The sequence below is a fragment of the Uncinocarpus reesii genome, genomic scaffold (assembly GCF_000003515.1).
Source record: "Uncinocarpus reesii 1704 scaffold_1 genomic scaffold, whole genome shotgun sequence".
Lineage (NCBI taxonomy): Eukaryota > Fungi > Ascomycota > Eurotiomycetes > Onygenales > Onygenaceae > Uncinocarpus > Uncinocarpus reesii.
In genome coordinates, this window is record NW_003052500.1 from 7,205,023 (window position 1) to 7,225,911 (window position 20,889).

Sequence of the window (20,889 nt, forward strand, 5' to 3'; positions counted from 1 at the left end):
TGGACACACTGTGTAAGCAGCACACAATAAGAGGTCGCCCGGGATGAAGAAACGTACCTATCGCGCAGCCAACCACGAGGAGGAGAAGAGTCGGATAGATCTGGAAACAGGGGAGTTTTGGAGTACTGTGACTGGAATCAGAAGAGATCCAATCACCTCCACGAGATGAGGGTGCGAAGAGATTTGACGCGTCACAAGGAAGAGTGACAAGCTCCTGTGAGCAGGGAGAGGCACTTGTTTCAAGAGCAAATCTAAGAAGAGACGCGGTGCTGCTGTGAAAAGAAAACAAAAAGGATGGTGATGATCTGAAAGTGAGGTGATATTGGAGGTACAAGAGGAGATGGCTTCAGACCGGAAGAGCGGGGCGTCACTGTGAGGAGAATCCTTGCCTGAGAAGCTTGTTTGCTTCCGGAACAGAAGCCCAGGAAGCAAAGAATCCCAAAAGGACGCGTGTTGTTTGGCTGTCAGGGCGAATCCCCAGGTTCAGGTCAGTGGTGGTGGTGCTTCCGGAAACAAGTTGCCAGTAAACAAAGTGAGTCCGGAACAGATGACAGAACAGAGGCGGGGTGCAAGTGAACAAACAAAGGTTGAGGAACCAAGCAAAGCAAAGGAGCTGATGAGATTCTTGCTCTCAGCGATGGCTTGCGGGTTGGAGGGCGAGAAGGGACGAGGAGAAATCGCGAGCAACGGCGGGCTCACAGGGGCCCTTGCTGGGCGTCCCGGGGGGTTCGGTCTGGCGTCTCTCGGGGGCTCGTTCCAGGGCTCACTTGGTCCAGCTGCACCCCAGCGCATGTATCAGGGCATTCTGGGAAGCCAAGAGACCTGCTCACTCAACTCGGTGCCTCGCATCGTCCTCCATCTCTCCAGCATCCAGGAGGGGAAAAAAGAAACGACAAATATCATCCATCACTCCCGTCTCCTCACTGCCTTTCCGTTTCCTCTTCTTTGCTTTTTTTCCTTGCTTTTTTTTCCTTTCCCTCTTCTCTTCCCTCTACCCCGTCCCAACACGTGCAGTCCATTGCCTGAGCCGCAGCTGTTGCCCACGACGGCGCAATGCGATTGCTCCCGACTCGCTCTGACGCAGCACGACATCTTAGGCTTGACGACCTGTTTCTTCCCGAGAATGTGGCTTCTGGACACCAGACATTCTGGCTCGCCTGGGGCCCTTCATTGGCCGCTTCTTCTCACCTCTGTCGCACCTGTATCCCTCGATGCCAGCAGCCCTGCCTCGTCCCGATCTCGCTGGACAAAGCTCACGCGAAGGAGCCATGTACATTCATACATCAAGGAGCGCAAACTTGCCATGTGATGGGCATATCCTCGCTCCAGAAATTCGTGCTGTCGATCAAACGGTCAAAGCCCCTGGACCCGAGTTGGTCGGATTCGTTAGCTGGCTTTTGCGACAGGTCACCCCCGATGACATGCCACTCTGGTTCTTGATCCCTTGCCTTGCAATCCCAGAGCAGCCCTTTGGAAATATACTCCCCACTACGACTAACTAGTTAATCGATCTCTCACATTCTCGCAGGCGCTAGATCTGTGAGAAATTTCCCTCCATGTATCTAATGTCCTCGGAAAATCCACCCGAGGAACTCCTGTTCCCGGCCGTGTTGCCACCAGGTCATTCTGCCTTGTCCTTTTCCTCTCCCAAGGAGGCCGCCTTTCTGTTCACTATTCAACTCCCTCATTCTGATCTCTGCTGTGAGATGCATGCACGCTTGTGTCCGTGACTCTTGCTCGGACCCGTGATCAAAACTTGTCCTACAACGGACAAGAAAAGAAACCCTTCTCTGCGCCCCTATTATAGACCATCGAACCCGTTAAGCGCCCTGCAAAATCCATTCTCTTTGGTCGCCTCGGAGAATTTTACGGCAAACTTGCTTGGTCCGGATTGAGACGGATAAACCTTTTTTTCGTTTCGGTTTCCATTTTTGGACCTGGACGTGCCCATTAACTCTTTTTAAAAGTTCCATTGCTACTTTGCTTGGTTTTATGGGATGATAGGATATATATACCCACAAGCAGATGAGCATTGAACATGATTAGCGACTGGGAAGCATTCATCCATCAATTGAGATAATAGATATATTGGTGGAATGAACAGCCGCCATGTTTGTTCGATTAGTCCCTTTGGTTGAACACACCAGTAACTGAAGAAGCATACTCACGGGCGGTTACAACTTAATATCTGTAAGCTTGTCTTTATGGGAAGTGAGCACTTTAAGCTTCTAGAATCCAAGCTAACAGGGAAACAAGATGGAGGTTGCATCGAGGAGAATAGATAAAGATTTTGTTAAAAACGCACCTGACCTGAAACTATTTGCAGAATATTTCATCGTCACTCGAGATTCGCCACCATCAGAACAACAACATCCGTATTTTTCCAAAGAAAAACGCGCAGAAGGACATAATTCTCTGGCTTTGACCTCCCTGACATCCATAAGACTTCAAATTGAGATGAGATAGAGGCGTGCCAACAAGAAAACTAGTCATTGAAGAAGCGTCGGCTTTTGCCCCTTCTTTCGCTTGCGTGGGAGACCTGTTCCGATCCCCCATATGATATACAACCAATCCTCCCAGCCGTAATCTTGTTGTAGTATAATATAATCTTCGAAGTCGACTAGATAGCTGTTCCGAGAATGAGCACTTAAATAATGTCAAGGAATGGATGAGTGTACTTACCACTTTCCTTTCTCACGATCCCAAAGTATATTCCGAGAATCGGGGTCGTGATTGACCACGCCACAATCGTGGCATTCCCTAAATAAAACATCATTGAGCCGGAAGCCAAGGTAGTTATGGCGATCTCCGTCGACTTACATCCATGCTTCTTTAAATGCAGCCCGCAGCTCTGCGTAATCTGCAGCAGAGAGGTCATTAAGCGACTCGACACAGTCACCCGGGAGCTTGGTCATCAATATAGATAATAGATAACCGCCGGGGACCGGCATTTCGCGGGTTTGAGTCTCTAACTTTGAAGCTAAGAGGCGTGGAGCCGAAGAGCAACCGTTACAAGACAGTATCTTCAACGCTAATTCTTCTCTCGGGCCCGACCCAAGCTCGGCTCCAATCTCCCAATCCTCAATATCAACTCCTCCTTTCGGTCCGTAAGCTTCCCAGCCTTTCACTGGTATCCTTCAGTGCCACTCATTAGCTTAGTTAACCGGGCGCACAATTGTGGGGGAACATTACTGCATCCAGATCTTGACCACTGCCTCGTCTGGGCCAGGACCTTCGCATTTCGAGCAGAGGTAGACGGCGCGAGCCTCAGAAGCAATACAATATTCTGCTGCCCACTCCAAGCTCTCTGAAGTTAGAGTGTTTTCAGAAAGTTTCTTTCGAAGCACCCAAACCGCGTGCTGTGGTCCCGGAAACGAGATGCGACGCCCGATCCACGATGCGTCGAACCATGCCTTCATGATGAAGTTGATGTACGCATGTATGTACAAAACTCCGTAGCTATATTGACTCTGGGTTCCTCGTTGTAAAAATTCAGTGTTGTAGAATCAAAGTTAAGAAGTCTCAGAGCAATGTTTCGGGGGGAAGTTCCCTTCTGTGAGCTGGTGATGTGGCCATATGTATGTAGGTACGGTGAGGACCAATCTTATAGTCCAGCTTACGGCCAAAGTCAATCGCAGCAACTTTCCATGCCGGTTGCAGACCGAAAGGGGCGGGTTCGAGTCTACAACGACGGGAACATCTTCTATTCCATATCTGATACTTAGAGGGGTGACGCTGGCGGGACGCACGTCAAACGGAAAGACACGGTACTATTTTGAGTGGGAGGGTGAAAGATATCGCGCTGATAAGCGGGCACGACCACCTGCAACGAGAGTGTGCTATTTTTCATCTCCAAAACTTCCATCCAGCGGCACTTTCAAGGCCTTCCATGGGCTGGCCTCCATATGTGGACACTTTCCACTCCCACAACTGGCTGAGCTTGTCTTGTCAGGTCTCCGCTGTCACCCACACTCTGTACTGCGCGTAACTCTTGAGATCTCACTACTTTCATGGATACAGCCACTTAGACCAGAGCAAGGCTGCAGTCTTTGTGCAGAGACATAAAAGGGCTTCACTTGCCCTCTTCATGGGATCGAAGAAAATCCCCCTTGAGATTGCTTCCGAAATCTCTGTAAGAGGCAAAGTCACAGACAGGCGCCTTGTGGAAACATTGGACCCTGAAGTTATCAAGGCAACTGCCTACAAAGTCGAACGAGCATTCCTGGGAGATATTTTGTTTTCTGATGAAGACAAAGGGCAAGACTCAACGCTTCGAAGCCACGGGTGTTGCAGCGCCTGCGTTGCAGTAGGCCGTTTCTTATAATCTTGATTCAAGAGATACGAGATAAACTCAATGCAGTCCTCCGGAACATTCATCTTGGTTAACTCTTTATGTAGAGATTCAACTTTGATTATCCCCATGTCCACCAGAGCTTCTGCAAGATCAAATTCCTCAGTATATTTTGGATTTTCATCTCGGGACAGGGGCCCTATCAGCTGAATAATTTTGGCGATTGCCCATGCAGCTTGATTTGTCTCAAGAGAGACTGACGTGATTCGGGCATTTTGATCCACATTACCAAACAGCGCTCTAGTAGCAAGAAAGTGCGCCAGCTAATACAAGTCAGCACGGCCGAGTATGAAGGTAAACGAACGTCTTGACTTACACTGACACCAACGGACCATACATCACAAGCAGTTGTGGGTTTTACTCCCTTCCATATCTCAGGAGCCCGGATGGATAAGCCTTGTAATCGGAAAGCATCAAATGTACTAGAGGTGATCACTAAGAATATAAGCACATTATTGAACCGGCTTTGGACTGTAGAGACATACTACCGCCAAGGTCAGCCAATTTGACAATCGGAGACTCTGTCTCGACATTTGAAACAAGGATGTTGTTTGGATTCACATCTTAAAGAAGTTAGCCTCCATATATTATGCGTTATCTAGATAATATACCTGTATGGACTGCAGGACCTTGACCATCCATATCCTCAAATACTTTTACTGCTTTGAGGATCGATTTCGCAACAATCTTTGGGAAGGAAGGACACAGATTCTGTCTTAAACGCAAGGTCCATAAATCACTTTCCATCCACTCCATAACCATGCATTTATCTGTATCGTTTGCAATCGCCTCTCGAAGCGACCGTATGTATGGCGAGTTGCGGACACACTTGAACTCATACGCATCTGTTTCTCGCAAGTATAGGACGGGTTGTCCCTCAGTTTTTACAACTACTCTGCCTATTTCGTCAGATACTCCAAGCTAACAGTCATGTAGAACTTACGGAGTGTCGGTCCCATGTATATAAGCATGAAACACATTCTGGTTTAAAGCTTTGACAACATGATATGAGCCCAGACGCCCATTAACCAGCACTTTTTGTCCCTTTGATAACAGCTCATAAAGCGAACGAGCCATGTTGTTTTCAAACGATGAGTGATTTTCTTGGACTGTAAAAATGCAAGCTCTTAGCCACTAGGCCAAAAGAGAATATCCTCTAATGCCACGGGCATTAGAACTGCATTTTAACCTTGTGTCTTGTAGTCTGACAGATTTCAGCATATAGTCAGATGCAAGGAAACTGTCCAGGGAAACTGCTGAAAACCATCCCCAAAATGTTGCCAAGAAACTGTTTATTTAGAAACTGTTTATTTGAATCTAAAATAACTAACTAGTAATCCATAACAACTATCTAGCCCGATCAGACTTGGTATCTTGGCATTCACAACCAGACTTTTATCACTGATGCGGATCCTCAACCCTTGGGATTTCCCTGAGGCACTTCTTCTTCAACTGCAAAGCTCCATTGGGCAGCATCTTGATATCCAGCAGGCTTGGTTGAGTTGTTGGAGTCATCCAGGATGGGTGTTACAGAAGTCTGGTGCTGGGGGGTAGACATAGATTGAGAGTTGGCATTGTGGAATCTTTCATTTGCTGCTCTGATAAATTCATCCCTTTTTCCCTTTGCCCAATCTCGAGCATTTCGGTAGGCAGATGCTCCTTGTCGAAAGGCCTCAGAACTATCAGTACAGGCAAATGTTCGGAGCTGTGTCATAATATATTCAGGATGGCTGTCTGGGTTGTCTGGCTTGCAGATATGGGAGGCATATAGCTTTAATTGACCACCTTGATAAGTTGATGCAATAGTGTAAGCATTGTTATCGTAGGTTGGTTTATCTAGCAGGTAGGATTGTAGAGCATGCATTCCACAGGTGCCCAGCGCGCCATCATAGCATGCCTGCTGTGTGGCTACAGCCAGAGATCTATCAGGTCCCTTTGCCTCCAAAAAGAAGTTTGGTGCCATTGGGAGATCATTCTGTGTTGATGGTATAATATCATGACTCAAATCTTTGCGGATTTGTCAATTAAGCTGCTCAGGACGCGCACCATAGAAGTGATCTGGTTTGGCTGAAGCCAATGTGCCATCAGTTAAGGGGGCAAGATTTCCAAACAGGTAGCCCCCTCCAACACATTTAAGGTCACTGATATTGCCATCAAGAATGGGAACCACTGAGGTTGTGACAGGCTTTTGTTTAGATGCATGTGTGTCCACGTGCTTGAATTTTCTGAAATCTTCATTGGAGAACTTTGATGGAGAGAGGGAAGGCCGACGCTGAGCTAATTGCTCTAGTATCTCCTCTATATTATTTGGTGCTGAAGGTATTCGGCCATCAGGATATTCATATCCGTCAGGATAAACACCGTGGTCGATTAGATTCTGCTGAAAGTTCCAACTATAGGGTGAGGTACTGGAAGTTTTTGTCTTTGTATATCTGGAGGTAGATGACGGAGGGGATTCTGTGCTATAGTGAGAGCTGGGCATCCTTGAGCTCATCGGAACTGGATACTAACACACGTTAGTTAGTGGCTCCGAGTTGTAGTTTGTAGTTACATACATTCTTCAAATCAGATAGGTCGGGACCACCCAATCTCGAGAATCTTGTTATCTCCTTCAACTGAGTAGGCGAACAGTCACATAAAAACCCAGGAAGCCTAACGAGTTCCAGGCGCGCGTCCTGCTCAAACTGGCGAGTGTTGGGCCTGCAGTGCTGGTGGTTAACTGGTTTGTGAGGCTTTCGCAGTTGCTTCAAAGCGCTGTTTCTTCGGTCATGCTCCCTTAGCGCGCCTTTGGTTAGATAAATCGTCGACAACTTATCCCAGTAAGCTGAGGCAGAACGGTCAAGTTGCTGTCTCTTCAAGTGACGCACTGAAGGATGCTCAGGTTGCTGCCTCTTGAGCGAAAGGTGGGAAGTTTCCAGTGGAGGCATATGGTGGGCAGGCGGAATTAGTGCTTCAGTTATTTAAATGGGAAGAAGTAATGGTCTTCATATAATGCCCATTCTGCCCTGGGCACGTAGTTCAAAACCCAGAGAGCGATCTGACATTGCAAGCTCAGCACAAAATAAAGAATCACTGCTCTTTTATCTCCTTTGTTTGGACGATTTGTCAGCTCAAGCTTGTAACAATTCTTTTCATTGTTTCCTCTTTTGATACCTTGAATGGGGTGATGAGTGAGGTGGTTGAAGACAAACAACAGACTAGAGAAGGAGATACAAAGTGGAAGTAGGAATGGCGAAGGTGCATGTATAACTAACTAGTACAACCTTCTCTCCCAGATTATCAAGACACTAGGCCAGCAGGGAGTGCCAATACGTGAGATATAATCTGGAAACAACAAAGGCCATTGGTATAGCGGGATATACAATACATTGCACGCTTTGATTTACACGGTGTAAAGTACCAACAAAAGCTCATGACAAGGAAAACAGGGCCGAGACGTATTCCACAGACAGGGACAAAAATGCAACTTGGGAAAGGTATGAGACTGGAGAGTGGGAGAGAGCGGGTAATAGGTAATTTTTGTGATACGTTGATGGACAAAAGAATTTTGAAGTAGAAAAGGTTCCTTTGATAAAGTTGGAAAAAAGGGGGTATGATTAGATTTGAAGAGTAAAAACTCCAAATGATTCAGCAAGTCCTGCTGATTTAAATATGGGTGTGTTTCATCATAAGGAAAAAAGACCATCCCAAATACTATATTAGGGAAAAGAAGGCATGGTGACAACCAAAAAATGACTCCAAACACGATGCCTCTGCTCTTTTAGGTGCAGACGGGATGAGAAAAGAAAAGACCCAAATATATCGACAGAAGAAAAGAACCATAGTAAAAAAGGAGGCAAAATCTTTCGCAGATCCAGAAATCTAATAGTCAGACTCATATACGGAATTGTGTTGTGGATAATGTGCGAAATTAGTCACGGACTGCGAGAAGCCACCGGCACCCGTTCTCAAGCGACGTTCTACCGAGAATATTAGCACTACTATCCAGACTGATAAGTTATAACGAATATATACCTTTTTCGAAATCACGCCATCGTTTCATCGTAATCTTGCTGCTGTCAAATTCACCCTCATACTCGATACCGGCCTTCTTGGTCTTTTCTCCAGCGGTCTTACGAGTATCACCCCAACTGAAGTCGTCAAACTTCCAGTATGCGTACGTGGGCAGGACGAAATTCCAAATCGGTAGAGACAAGAGATAGATAAACATCCACAAGACGTAAACCAAACGATGGGCCGTAACAACAATCAGGACCGCTGGCAGACCAAGGATGAGGGCCAAAAGGATCAGTGGAATGATCTGCACTGGCTTTTTGATAATTGAGATGATGACGACGTAGAACGTAAAGGCAATGGCCGCAGGAAGGACGAGGGTACCGACAAGTTCCATAAACACGACGAACTGCATACTGAAACAGAAAGTACCGCAAAGGTCGCGAACAAGGACCAGTTCCATCAAGTTATGAACCGTACTGTTGATCCATCGACGTCGCTGGGAGAGAAGGACCTTGAAAGCGTCTGGCACAGTGGTTTTACACACCGCCTGTGGAACAAACACCTGTTTGCGTTTTGGGAAAGTCTTCAACATCAGCGTGGACAGATATCGGTCCTCACCAAGAAGAAGTAGATTCTTCTTGTGCAGGGTGTCAACGACATTTTCAGAGTAGTGCTCAACGACGTCGGGATTGGCAAGAATTGGCACCCAATAGTTTTGACCACCTTTCGGGGCCTTGATGCGGTACATGCAGAAGCATCCAGGCAAGCAGGTAACACCACCGAAAACTGATTCGAAGGATTTCGAAAGATGGTGGGAGATAAAGTACTCGAAGACCTGAATCATGGTGACCCAGCTCTGAGCTTTATTCGCAATCTTTGTCTCTCCGCAAAGACCCATAATCTCAGGATCGCTAACCATTGCTGAGATCATATGCGTTAAACTGTCCGGGAAAACCTTGGTATCAGCGTCGACCATGAGAACAATCTCGTAGAAATCGGGCGATATGCCGGTGATCTTCCATAATCCGTTAAACATTTCAAACTCAAGCTCAGTCATGCGCTCATCGAACATAACTTTCTGCAAGAACGACATCAAAATAATTTGACTGTCGCGTTTACCTCGGTTGCCGGGTTTGCTATTCTTCGATTCGTCTGGGGTGCCGCATTTTACAATGACCATCATGGGGACGCGTTGCTGCTTTTCGCGTGGAACAATGGAGTTCTCGCCATAATCGTAGAAGCCTGAATATACTTTGGCCATGTTATGTCTCTTCGACCCGCTGGCAACTGCAACATAGGAGAAGGCTGGGACATCTTCTGGCAAGACAGCAAAGTCGCCCATCATGCTGAGACAAATTTCGGGAGTGGTAAGATGTTCCCCTTTGCCCTTGATCATGCCGTCGCAAATAACAATGATGGTCTTATGACTGTTGGGGTAGTCGGTCATTGCAATAGAATCCAATGTAGTACGCAAACCCTCTTCTCCTTCGGAGTAGGCGGTGACAAGACAGATAGCATGAGCTAGCGGATAGCCAAAAGGTTGCCATTCAGGGGGTGGCTGGGGCACAACCGCCTCATGGATCAACTCAGCTGGTCCTTTGCCCTCAATGTCGCTGATGGTGGAGTAACGCGGGTCTGGTACCATGAGACTCGATCGGCTGGCTGCGACGCTCTGGCGGTTGAGATGCTCAACGCTCAGGGTAGCTTGACTAGAATTTTGGCCAGCCTTGTACATGGCAGATGGTGCATTGAGACGACTGCCGGCATTTTGGCTTGCCATTGTTGTCGGCGCGGGTCGTTGTTTTTGAGCACCCATGACATAAGGGCTGGAGAAACGGGACGTTGTAGGGAACAGGTTGCTTCCACGTTTTGAACCCGGAGCAGCAGGATCATTCAGGCGCGGGCCGGGACGATAAATATCATCGCTCCAGTCTTCAATCTGGCGTTTCCGTTCCTTCGACTGAGGATCAATGGCAGTTTTGGGGGCAGCAAACCGTCTCGCAATAAACCACTGGAAGGTCAAGGCAAGGAGAAACTTCGCCCCGACAACGGATAGAATGAATACCAAGGAGATATACAACACGGTCTTGGATGCGATGCAACCAACGGTTTCGGTGTCAACAGATCCCACTTTAATGATCTCTGATAGACACTTTGCAATTTTCTTCTCTGAGCCGGATTGGAACATATGGGTGAGATCCACGCCTTTGAAGTCTGGGTTGTTTCGCAGCTCGTCGAATCGTGATGGGTATGATACCTGGCTAGTATTGAACCACGCCAAAAGGTCCAAATCGAGGACAGTGCCCGAATAGACCACCAGGTTGCGGGACTTGTTCTTCACGTCGTCCCAGGTGAAGTAGACATCACCGTAGCTGTCCAAGCTGTAGAGTGCGTTTCTGGCCTTGGGGGTGGTGTGGCACGAGTATCCGACGTAACGCGGCGCGGTAAAATTTGGTTTACTCGAGCCATCCTGGTTAAGTAACGAGCATGGAAAGTACCAGCCCATTTCTTGTTCGGAATTCGTAGGAATATCAGAGCCTTCGACAGCAGTGATGAGCCCTTTGCACTCGCCATTAACATTCTGGAACAAGAAGCTCGCGTCCTTGCCTCCGTTTTTCTCAGTCAGGTCGAAAAGGACATTTGAACCGCCAGGAACTCCAATGGCAGCAGGATGCGTGGACTCGACCAAGTTATATGCCTTGCCGTGAATAATTAGATAGCCTGAGTCGACGTGATTAACCTTTAACCGTGTGGCTGGATTTCCACAAACAACCTGGGTGAAGCCAAAGGTCAGGAAACCGACGAAACCACAGATAAGAAGAATCAGGCTGATAAGACCCATTTTCTCACGCCACGCTCTTCGTTGGGCTTTGGCCGGCATCCCGAAGCATTTTAGCAAGAAATCAGGACACCAAAAGGTTATCATGGCGCAGTACACGTTCCAGAGACTAGGAGGTCGAATTGCGTCTAATTCTTTTTGGCGCCTTCTCTCGTTTTCCTTTTGGGACCTGGATAGCTTTCGCGATAATTTTCGCTGTACGTTGGCCTGGCTCTGACTGGAAACTGGGGGGCCTGGCCTAGCCCTACGAGGTGCCTCATATTCCATGCTGGGGTTGCCCTTTTCGCGTTTTAAGCTTTTTGTGTCTGTGCTTCCGGTGCTGACGGTTTCCGCCTCAGTAGGGTCTTCCATGACAGGTTCATTGCCCGTTGTTGATGGATAGGTGGGCATATTTTGGGCATGCTGGCGGTAATGGTAGTTGGGGTGGTCGCGGCCGATGCGGGTTCTTTCGGGCCGGATCAGACTGCGTTTACGATTCAAGTCGGGAGATACCATTCGGTCATGTTCTCGCGGGGAAGATGGAGAGGCTTGCCCGGTGGAAAAAAAGCCCTGGTTTCGACGCGATTGCGAGCCCGGGCTGGCGGGGGTGTCGCTGTATCCGCCTGATTCGATATCATGTCTTCGGCGATGGTATGAAGAATCTCGAAACGATGGCTGTTGGGACAGTTCGGGCCGCCCAGGCCGTTGAGGAAGCGACATGATGCCACTGCGCAGCTGAACTGGAAGGGTTTTCCCGTCAACGCAGAGTTCAATGTCGTGCTGCGCGATTGAATCTTTGGCCGGAAAAGGGGCGCACTCACATTGCCCGATATCTCGAACGAGTCGACGGTCCTCCCGGGAGGTATTCGGGGAGTTTGATCAATTATAGCCCAGCCATGCACCGCACGTTATGCAGACAAATGCAAAAGCGATCGTGTGCCGTCTCGGCGAACTCTTGAGCCAAGAGGCGCGATAGAGCGGTCGAGTATTAGATAGCGATTGACTGCGACGTCGTCAAGAGCAGTAGGAGAAGAGATCAAGAGGTGCGGCGGAGGCCGGGAAAGAAGGTCGAGGAGGCAAAGCGGGTGGTTGGTGAAAAGGAGGGAGACGAGTAGCGTGGGTTAGCGAGTGACAAACAACCTGAGATGGGACGAAAGAAGCAAACAGACAAAAACAAAAGTGAATGGAGAAGCCACTGGAGAGCAGTGGTGAGAGCAGATGAAGAACCAAGCGAGCCCAGTCTTCCTGATCTCAGGCACAGCGATAGCGAGTGTGAGCGAGACAAGAGAGAGAGAGAGAGAGAGGCAAGGCGGTCTTGCAAGTCCAGTGATGCCTTTTGTGTTGCCCAGAACAGAAAAACAAGGGGCATTGATACCAAAACAATACTGCACGGTAATCTTTCCCTCTGTTGTCTCAGACAACCAAAGACACTAGTCCTGCCTGGGAAGGCTTGGCAGAAATTGGCCAATCAACAGGAGTAGATTTTATGGCTAGACTCAGACCTGTGATCTGATTGGATGGCGACAGCTCTGCTGGATCCAGGGCGGGTAAGTGGAAAGACTGTAATACCGTACGCAACCGGGGTCCAATGGCAGGCCTCTCTGCGTGACCGCCCGCCGGCGGCAGTGGGGAGTAAGTTTCAAGATACAGGCCGTGACGGGCGCTGCGAGACGTGGAACCGGACAGCGGAAACCCGGATTACCGCACTGGGATGGTGGGGTAGCAATGAGGTCAACGGAGAAGCGAGATTATAGATACAACAGATATATATCAGTGTGCTTGGAATACAATAAATGCATCTACAGCGACAATGATGAAAAACTCCTACCCTCGTCTGGCGCGGATTTGCCAAGTCCCGAGGATACCCAGTTGACCGCCAGAGCAGGTGACAAACTCATTCCCTGTCGAGAGAGAACTTCATCCAAGATCGTCAGCAATGAAGAGAGGTTCGTGCCAAAACTCTGTCGGGCCCAGCAGATATTCATCAGCCAAACTTCAAGGTTCGTCGTCTGGAGTCAACAGACATGGAGGGGATCAATTTCCACTCAGGCAAAAGAGGAATTCCACGCGCGCAGGATCAGTGCCCAACGATTAGATTAACTAGTTAGTTCACCTAACAGACTGCAGAATCCTTGTAGTCGCATCGACGGCTTTGCGCTGATTCGTATCGTTCTTCGTACGTGAACTGGCGATTCAGGACAACAGCGCGGTGGCTTGAAAGTTGAGGCTCAAATGGAAGCCTTCGAGCGGGAGATCTGGAGTGATGCCGATGTCGAAACGGCTCTGGTCACGAATCACCATGGAGCACCCGATGCCAGCGTGAATGGAACCGCTCTCTGACAACCAGGGTCACGATGTCTCACTCATTTGCGCGCGGTACCGGATGTCAGGAGGCATGCCACCAACATCCGGAGGGGCCATGAACAGACAAGTAGCATGCCCGGGGCAACAGCGCACCCATTCGTATCCCTTGGTTAATGAAAGCGCCAACACGGTCACTCCGGCCTGGTTGGAATCCCATCTCTGTGCACGTGGCCGGGTGGTTTCGATGGCAACTCGCGTGCTAAATCGCCGGCGGGCTCAAATAGACACGCACTTTGCTCATGGTGATACTACATCGTTTACTGCACCCAATCGACCGGATCGTTCTGGTACACAGCCTCCTCCACGTATTTTTGCTTAGCGAAATATCCTCGAATTTGGTCCCAAGCGTGCCGACCGCCTCGGATTGCGGCTGAGGTTTGGGACGTACATACTTCTCTTGATGCGAACGCAATTGTTAGTTCAGAGTAGATAGACAGTTTTATAGCCATCAACTGCACTGCGCTGATGCATCATCGTGACCTGGCACGTAACTAGCCAATTGATCATCGACGACAGAGTCCGTGTTCCCACGGTCAGGAGCCCGCACGCCGTGGTAATAACCGGAGCCCTCTAGACTGGGAACGGCATAGACGCCCTCAAAAGCGCCCCCCAAGCCACTGGGAGAGATGGAGCCCCGGTTTAGGCTTAGAAAGGAGCTGAATGGAAGATCGATCCAGTCCGCATTGCGCTCTCCTGTTTTCTCTGCGATCCAGACTGAATGAGCCGCAGTTTCGTGTGTGCAGGCGGGAAGAAAAAGCAACACCGCCAGCCGGCACAACGTCGACCGCGCTCCTTGCTCTTCCTTCATATCTTGCAGTCCTCGCCCACTCCTCGCTGCGGTCGTTACCACTCCTCCAATGCTTCGCTGACAGGCTCTCTTGAGGTACGTGCCAGTCCGTGCAGCCCAAAAGACCCCCAATCCCGAATCCTCCGTCCCCTCTTTCTCTCTCTCTCCCCCAGCCGCCTGTGTTGCGGTGTCTTGATCTTCGTCAGCCAACTCCACCTCCAAACCTGGCTCTTCCATTCTTTTTTGTGGCCCATTGATTCGCAATCCTCTGTGACCGTCCAAGTCCCGCATTATTGATCGTCTTCTGCTCGAGCAGGTACCTTTCGTTGTGCCTACAGTCGTTACCCAGTTGCGTCACTCCGCAGTTCGTATTCCGGTCTTTTGTTCCCGAATCGCAATTCGCCCGTCCCAAGAACTTCGAATTTGTGCATCTGGCGGAGGATACTGAAGACCCGTCCTTTGAGGCTGATATCGACCGCAACCACTCGCCCGTTGAGCCCTCGTGCTACTCACTCTCCCTGCGGATAAGACTCTCCACCCGCGAAGTGTGCTGTAACTTGCCGTGGTTGGGGCTTGGAAGTTGTACGAAGATCTCCACGGCAGCTCCCATCTTCTGCATCGACGCTCCCGGATGACGTTGTAGGGACAGACTGAAGATCACAGCCCATCTGCCCGGCCCTCTCATTTCCTGATATTCTGCTGGCGTACTGGCTGTCCAATCGCTCCTATACTGCCGCTCGCTTTCCAATTCACTGGCTGTGAAATGAGGATCCCTTGTTCAAACCAAACCCTTTGAAAAATTATTTCCCTTTCACGCCTGCTGTACGTTGCTTGATAAAAATTTTCTTTCTGTGGTTCATTGGCTCTACCTCTGTTGAGTTTTCGTCCCATCTGGAGCATTGTCTATTGAATCCGGCAAACAATATAGAACTCTAGACTAACAGCAGTCCTAGAGAACAGTTCTCCACAAGACCCCTTTCACCATGAGCCAAATCGCAGAGCTAGAAGCTCCCCTCTCCCCTCCCGCACCTGTCTATCTCAGATCATCGCCTCCGTTCCCTTCTGCAGAACAGAGTCCCCCTCCGATTGCCAATTCGTCACCCACAAGTTCGGCCAAACGTGTCTCGAGACTTTCGCTCACTGAAATGCCGAAGAGGAAGCCAATCTCGGTTCCTGGGCTGGATGCTCACGAGACTGCTGTCATGCATCATTCACCTGTCTCCCCAGTGAGAATTGACGATGCCTCTGTCATACCCGAAGCTTCGTCTGCCTTTGTTGAAGACGTAAGAAACCTGAGATTATCCCAGGGCTCAGCGGACAATTTCGAGTACCAGGGGTATCCTCCGCGACGAAGCTCCTTATACCAAAACGAGAACCAATACGTGCAAGATTACCACAGGCCGATGAACGGCAAATCAAATATCCCTCCCAGGGGCGATTCACTCGTCCAGAATGGAATGCAACATGCTTTGTCGCATATGGACACCCACAGTGGCGAGGCTGATTCCCGGAGATCATCAAGCAGAGAAAGCATGGAAAGCTTCCCTGAGCATCCCCAGGAACCCGAAGTTTATCAGCCTCTACAGTACCACCATCAACCTTTCCAGGAGCATTTGCTTGACCGTGTCGGCCATCGGGGATCAAAAAGCACAGTGAGATCAACTTCTGATTCCTCTTCCACCGGAGGACAATCAAACTACCTTACTCCAGGCGGTTTAGCGGTTCCGCGGCCAGCTTCCACATACTCTGATGGCAGAGGTCGAACACGATCCCTGCAACTCTCTCCATATGGCCACGCGCGCGCGGTATCCTCCCATTCGGCCGCTTCTCCGGACACCAGGCCTCTCTCCTTTGTCGACTTGATGAATGTACCGTACCCACAGCCACCCCCTGCGCCCGCAGTACTTAGTAACGCCCATTTGCGCTCCTCTGTCGGAAATAGTGCTTCACTACTAAGCCATAAGAAGACGTTCGAGATGTATTTGGCTAATGTCAAGAAAACCAACGATTCAGGAGCGCAATATGAGTTTGCTGTCTTCATGATCCATGCATCCCAAGAAGGTTCTCGACCTGATTCACCAGCAACCTCCAAACAGCAGGAAATTGGTTCGGATATTTCTAAAGCGGAATTGTTACGAGAAGCCAAAGCAATTCTACAGCGCTTGGCTGACCGAAGCTATCCATATGCTCAATATTACCTTGGCGATGGTTATGCATCCGGCCTCTTTAATAAAGGAAAACCAGACTACGATAAAGCTTTTCCTCTGTTTGTTGCTGCAAGTAAGCATGGGCATGCGGAAGCCGGATACCGTGCTGCGCTCTGTTATGAATTCGGTTGGGGAAGCAGGAAAGACGGTGCCAAGGCAGTTCAATTCTACCGTCAAGCGGCATCGAAAAACCACCCTGGTGCCATGCTCCGACTGGGAAAGGCATGTCTAAAAGGGGATATGGGACTGGGCAAACGCTATCGAGAAGGAATCACTTGGTTGAAGCGAGCGACGGAGTCGGCTGATTTCCAATACAATACCGGACCCTATGAGCTGGGACTTCTCCATGAGACTGGGTATGGCGACGACGTTTTCCAAGATGAGTCTTATGCAGCACAACTGTTTACCAAGTCTGCGGAGCTTGGTCATGCCGAGTCCAATTACCGTCTTGGGGATGCATATGAGCATGGAAAATTAAGCTGTCCACGAGACCCGGCGCTCAGCGTTCATTTTTACACGGGAGCCGCCCAACTAGGCCATCCAGTGGCCATGATGGCCCTTTGCGCCTGGTTTATGGTCGGAGCCGAACCGATGCTCGAAAAAGATGAATACGAAGCTTACGAATGGGCGAAAAAGGCGGCCGAATGCGGTGAGCGCTTCTCAAATCCCCATTCACACCGCATAGATACTGATTTTCTTTTCTTTTTTTTAACTATAGGACTTGCGAAAGCAGAGTATGCAGTGGGCTACTTCACCGAAATGGGCATTGGCTGTCGGCGTGATCCTCTTGAAGCCAACGTGTGGTACGTTCGCGCAGCTGATCATGGTGATGAACGTGCCAAACACCGCATTGCCGCGATTAGAGCTGCTGCATCCGGGGCAGATCCCAAGTCAGCGGCGAGGCGGAACCATGGAAAGGCTGGCAAGTCCGACGGTTCACCCAGTAAGTTCCCCACTGTTTGTCACTCCCTATTTGCCTTCGTATGATTTCTAACTGTTTGATAGATGATAAAAGCAAGGGCAAAAAATTTGGCATTTTCTAATTTTTCAACTATTTCACTCGACAAGGCCGTCTGCCCCTATTTGGTCAGAAGCAGCGTGCATTCGTCAGCGTCACACAGCATCTAAAACACCCAAGTTTCACTCGGCGACTGCACTTTTCCCTCATGCCCATCATTTCTTTTGACCTGGACTTGGAGTATTTCTGGATGCATACTTTCGCATACTCAAAATATGAGAGACGTATTTTTGTTCTTAATTTTGCAGCCCGAAGCTTTCCCACAACTCACAAAACCCCTTCCCATCTGCTGACAGCTAAACGTCCTTTGATCTACAAATGTCATGCCGTTTTCCCTGCAAGATTTCCCATCATCCCGCGGTCCACTTTGGATTCGTTCTCCTTTCCTTATCCTCGCTCCCTATATTCCCCTTTACTCGCTGCTTAATGATTAATCCTCGACATGCACATACGGTTTTCTTTTTCGGCATAAATGCATATTCCGCAGACCTTCCCTTTTTGTCCTTCTCACTATATCTGACTGAGCGTTCTTCTTGGCCCTGATATTCCGCTAGGCTCAAGCTCGAGATATGTCCTGATTGACTCCTTTATCTCTTTTTTTTTTGCTCCATTTGTTTTGCAGGATTCTGGGTGCTGTGGCTTGGGATGATATTTTGACATAAAGTAATAACTCGCCAATACAAAGTTGAAAAGTTAGAGAGAAAAAGGAGAATACTAATTAATGAACAAAGATTGAACCTGGATATGACCGTTTGGCGTTGGGGAGCTTGGTGGGCTCCGTTTATTGCTCTCCCTGCAAGGTGATGATTCCTTGGTTTTTGGAAAACATAAAGGATATATCTAACCATCATCACTATTATCAACTGATATACATACGGAGTAATTATATCTACATAACTTCGTCGCAGCTGTCTATTTGCAGAAAAATCACCAACTATCATGCGACGACAAAATCTAACTTCACTTTCAACGCCAGCAAATGCAAGAGTTTGCAATATCAAAAGAGGAGAGAAAAACAAATTCGTTCCGCGATAGTCCTGCGAATTGTCCACACGTCCTTCCCACATCCAACAGAATCCGAGGGCAGTCATCAAGTCCATCAATGCTTCGTCACAGCCTCCGCATCCCCAGTTTTCGACTCCCGTATCGTCTGCTCCGGATCAATCCCCTTGTTCAAATCATACGACTCCGTCAACAAACTCAACAGGCCCGCAATCCCAATCACCGCAGTGCACACCGCGAACACGATCCGCAGACTATCCGTATACGCCTCTTTCAAATGATCCTTCTCCGGGCCCGCGGGCATCGCGCGCACAACCTGCACCAGGCCAGCCGCATCCTTGCTATACTGGCTCGCGAGCGGTGCGAGTTCAGGATACCGTAGTAGGTTTGCATACATGCGGTTCTGGAAGATGACGCCGCCGATGGCGACGCCGATGGTTTGTCCAAAGGCGCGGAAGAAGCTGAACATTGCGACGGCGATGGACATGTGGCCCGGGAGAGCGGACGCTTGGATTGCGAAGCCCAGGGATGGGAAGAGCATGCCGAGACCCAGGCCGGCGGGGAGGGTGAGGAAGATCCATCCTGCGATGCTTGTGCTGGGTTTGAGGGCGCAGAAGAGGCCGAGGCCGAGGGTTGCGAAGAGGAAGCCGGCCCAGATGGACCAGCGGAAATGGCCGGTTTTGGTGACGACGATGCCGACGACGACGGCGGAGGGGGCGACGGTGAATGACAAGGGGAATAAACTGACGCCGGAAATGACCGGGGAGTATTCCTTGACTGTCTCGAAGTAGAGCGGCAAAAAGTACAGCCCGCACCAGAGGACAAGTCCGTGTAAGACGGTTTCGATATAACTGACGATAGCAGTGCGGGTCGCGAAGATGGTGATGGGGATCATGGGCTCAGCTGCATAATATGTTTCGTATAAGAAGAATGCGATCAAGCCAACTGCGCCAATGATCAGTGGCACCAAGGTCCTCCATGAATCCCATGAGTACATCACTCCTCCCCAGGTCACTGGAATCAGGAAGGAGGTTGCGCTGCCCACAAAGATCACGGTACCGATGTAATCAATGCGACGGAGTTTTGCCGCTAGCGATGATGGGATAAAGTTGAGCTTTAGGAAGAGAAGCACAAAAGCCACGCCGAAGCCGATGAACGGGAAGTTGATATAAAAGATCCATCTCTAGATCAACTGTCAGCAGGGTTGGCGAAAATGCAACCGCTATATCAGTCACTTACCCAGGAAACGTCCTGAGCAAATCCTCCACCCAAGATCGGCCCGGTCACTGATCCCACGCTCCACATGGCACTGAGGATACCGAAATACTGGCCCCGGAGCCTCAATGGGACCAAATCTGTGACGATTATTTCAGATAACGCGATCAGGCCACCGCCACCGACGCCCTGAATTGACCGCCCAATCAACATGTGAGTGAAGTTTTCTGAGAGACCAGCAACTAGAGTGCCGGCAAGGAAAAAGACAATTGCAATCAAAATCAGGGGTTTGCGGCCAAAGATGTTCGATAGCGATGCAAAGGTTGGTTGAAACACTAACAATCAGTCGGTTAGTCCAAATGTCGCGAGCAAATAATGGATATATATCCTACCGGTTGAGCAGAGAAGAAATGATGTCCCACTCCAGAAAGCCTCAATGGCAGTTCCGCGTAATTTGGACGCGATGATCTGATACCCGGCATCAGCAATGGATAATCAGTCGGTAATAGTAATTGGACACTCACTGGCAGCGCAACCGAGATCGAAGTTCCATCAAGGGCCACCATTAGAGTGAGAACCGCTAAAGTCAAGAAGACAAGCCATGATCGAGTTGAGACTTTAAAATCCTTCAAGTCGTCATCCGCTTTGAGCGATCCTGTCGACGACGCTCCGGCTGAGTTTGGCGTGCCGTCCAACATTCCCGGGTCTTTTTGGTTGTTCATTAGCGGCCCGGAGTTCTGTGGGTTCTCTTCAAGCATATTGTATTTCGTCTGAAGAGTGCTGGTTAGGAACGCCTATAGTAATTGATGTGGATCGTCAACGCCTTTAACCAAAAAGGTAAGAAAGAGATACAAGGCTTCAAAGACACGAAATCCTTTTGTTTGGTCTAGACAATGATCAAAAGCTCGATAAGAAAGAATGCCTCAGGTTTTGAGAGGCAGTTGAATTGGATTTAAACTGATCAAATCAGATCAAGAAAATGCCCTTCTCACGACATAGTTATATATGACTTGAAGGGCTGAAAGACGCATTCAATCCTCTTTTGAACAGGATTGAGTAACGGGCAGCAAATTTGTCCAGAGCGGGCCAATTATTCTTGCGTGCTTCACGATAGGGCGCTCGCTAGAAGTA

The 20,889-nt window shown here is 49.2% G+C and overlaps 7 protein-coding genes across 7 annotated transcripts; 2 read left to right on the forward strand and 5 right to left on the reverse strand.

Moving 5' to 3' along the window:
* Window positions 1–4,200: 4,200 nt before the first annotated feature.
* Window positions 4,201–5,113, reverse strand: UREG_02706 (uncharacterized protein; the record flags this gene model as incomplete). The annotated part of the gene is made up of 4 exons (XM_002543144.1): window positions 4,201–4,614; window positions 4,668–4,786; window positions 4,837–4,914; window positions 4,963–5,113. The coding sequence occupies 4 exons, from the start codon at window positions 5,111–5,113 to the stop codon at window positions 4,201–4,203; spliced, it is 762 nt and encodes a 253-aa protein (XP_002543190.1).
* A 652-nt stretch (window positions 5,114–5,765) lies between these two features.
* On the reverse strand, window positions 5,766–7,278 carry UREG_02707 (uncharacterized protein; the record flags this gene model as incomplete). The annotated part of the gene is made up of 3 exons (XM_002543145.1): window positions 5,766–6,358; window positions 6,398–6,857; window positions 6,907–7,278. 3 exons carry the CDS (start codon window positions 7,276–7,278, stop codon window positions 5,766–5,768), a joined length of 1,425 nt encoding a protein of 474 aa, XP_002543191.1.
* A 934-nt stretch (window positions 7,279–8,212) lies between these two features.
* UREG_02708 (chitin synthase D) lies at window positions 8,213–11,885 on the reverse strand (the record flags this gene model as incomplete). Its single annotated transcript, XM_002543146.1, has 2 exons — window positions 8,213–8,310; window positions 8,366–11,885. 2 exons carry the CDS (start codon window positions 11,883–11,885, stop codon window positions 8,213–8,215), a joined length of 3,618 nt encoding a protein of 1,205 aa, XP_002543192.1.
* Window positions 11,886–12,890: 1,005 nt separating this feature from the next.
* Window positions 12,891–13,265, forward strand: UREG_02709 (uncharacterized protein; the record flags this gene model as incomplete). Its single annotated transcript, XM_002543147.1, has 1 exon — window positions 12,891–13,265. One exon carries the CDS (start codon window positions 12,891–12,893, stop codon window positions 13,263–13,265), a length of 375 nt encoding a protein of 124 aa, XP_002543193.1.
* A 712-nt stretch (window positions 13,266–13,977) lies between these two features.
* UREG_02710 (uncharacterized protein) lies at window positions 13,978–14,607 on the reverse strand (the record flags this gene model as incomplete). Its single annotated transcript, XM_002543148.1, has 1 exon — window positions 13,978–14,607. The coding sequence occupies one exon, from the start codon at window positions 14,605–14,607 to the stop codon at window positions 13,978–13,980; it is 630 nt and encodes a 209-aa protein (XP_002543194.1).
* Window positions 14,608–15,299: 692 nt separating this feature from the next.
* UREG_02711 (uncharacterized protein) lies at window positions 15,300–17,566 on the forward strand (the record flags this gene model as incomplete). Its single annotated transcript, XM_002543149.1, has 3 exons — window positions 15,300–17,172; window positions 17,242–17,466; window positions 17,529–17,566. 3 exons carry the CDS (start codon window positions 15,300–15,302, stop codon window positions 17,564–17,566), a joined length of 2,136 nt encoding a protein of 711 aa, XP_002543195.1.
* A 1,074-nt stretch (window positions 17,567–18,640) lies between these two features.
* Window positions 18,641–20,516, reverse strand: UREG_02712 (uncharacterized protein; the record flags this gene model as incomplete). Its single annotated transcript, XM_002543150.1, has 4 exons — window positions 18,641–19,726; window positions 19,783–20,093; window positions 20,151–20,226; window positions 20,283–20,516. The coding sequence occupies 4 exons, from the start codon at window positions 20,514–20,516 to the stop codon at window positions 18,641–18,643; spliced, it is 1,707 nt and encodes a 568-aa protein (XP_002543196.1).
* Window positions 20,517–20,889: the final 373 nt, after the last annotated feature.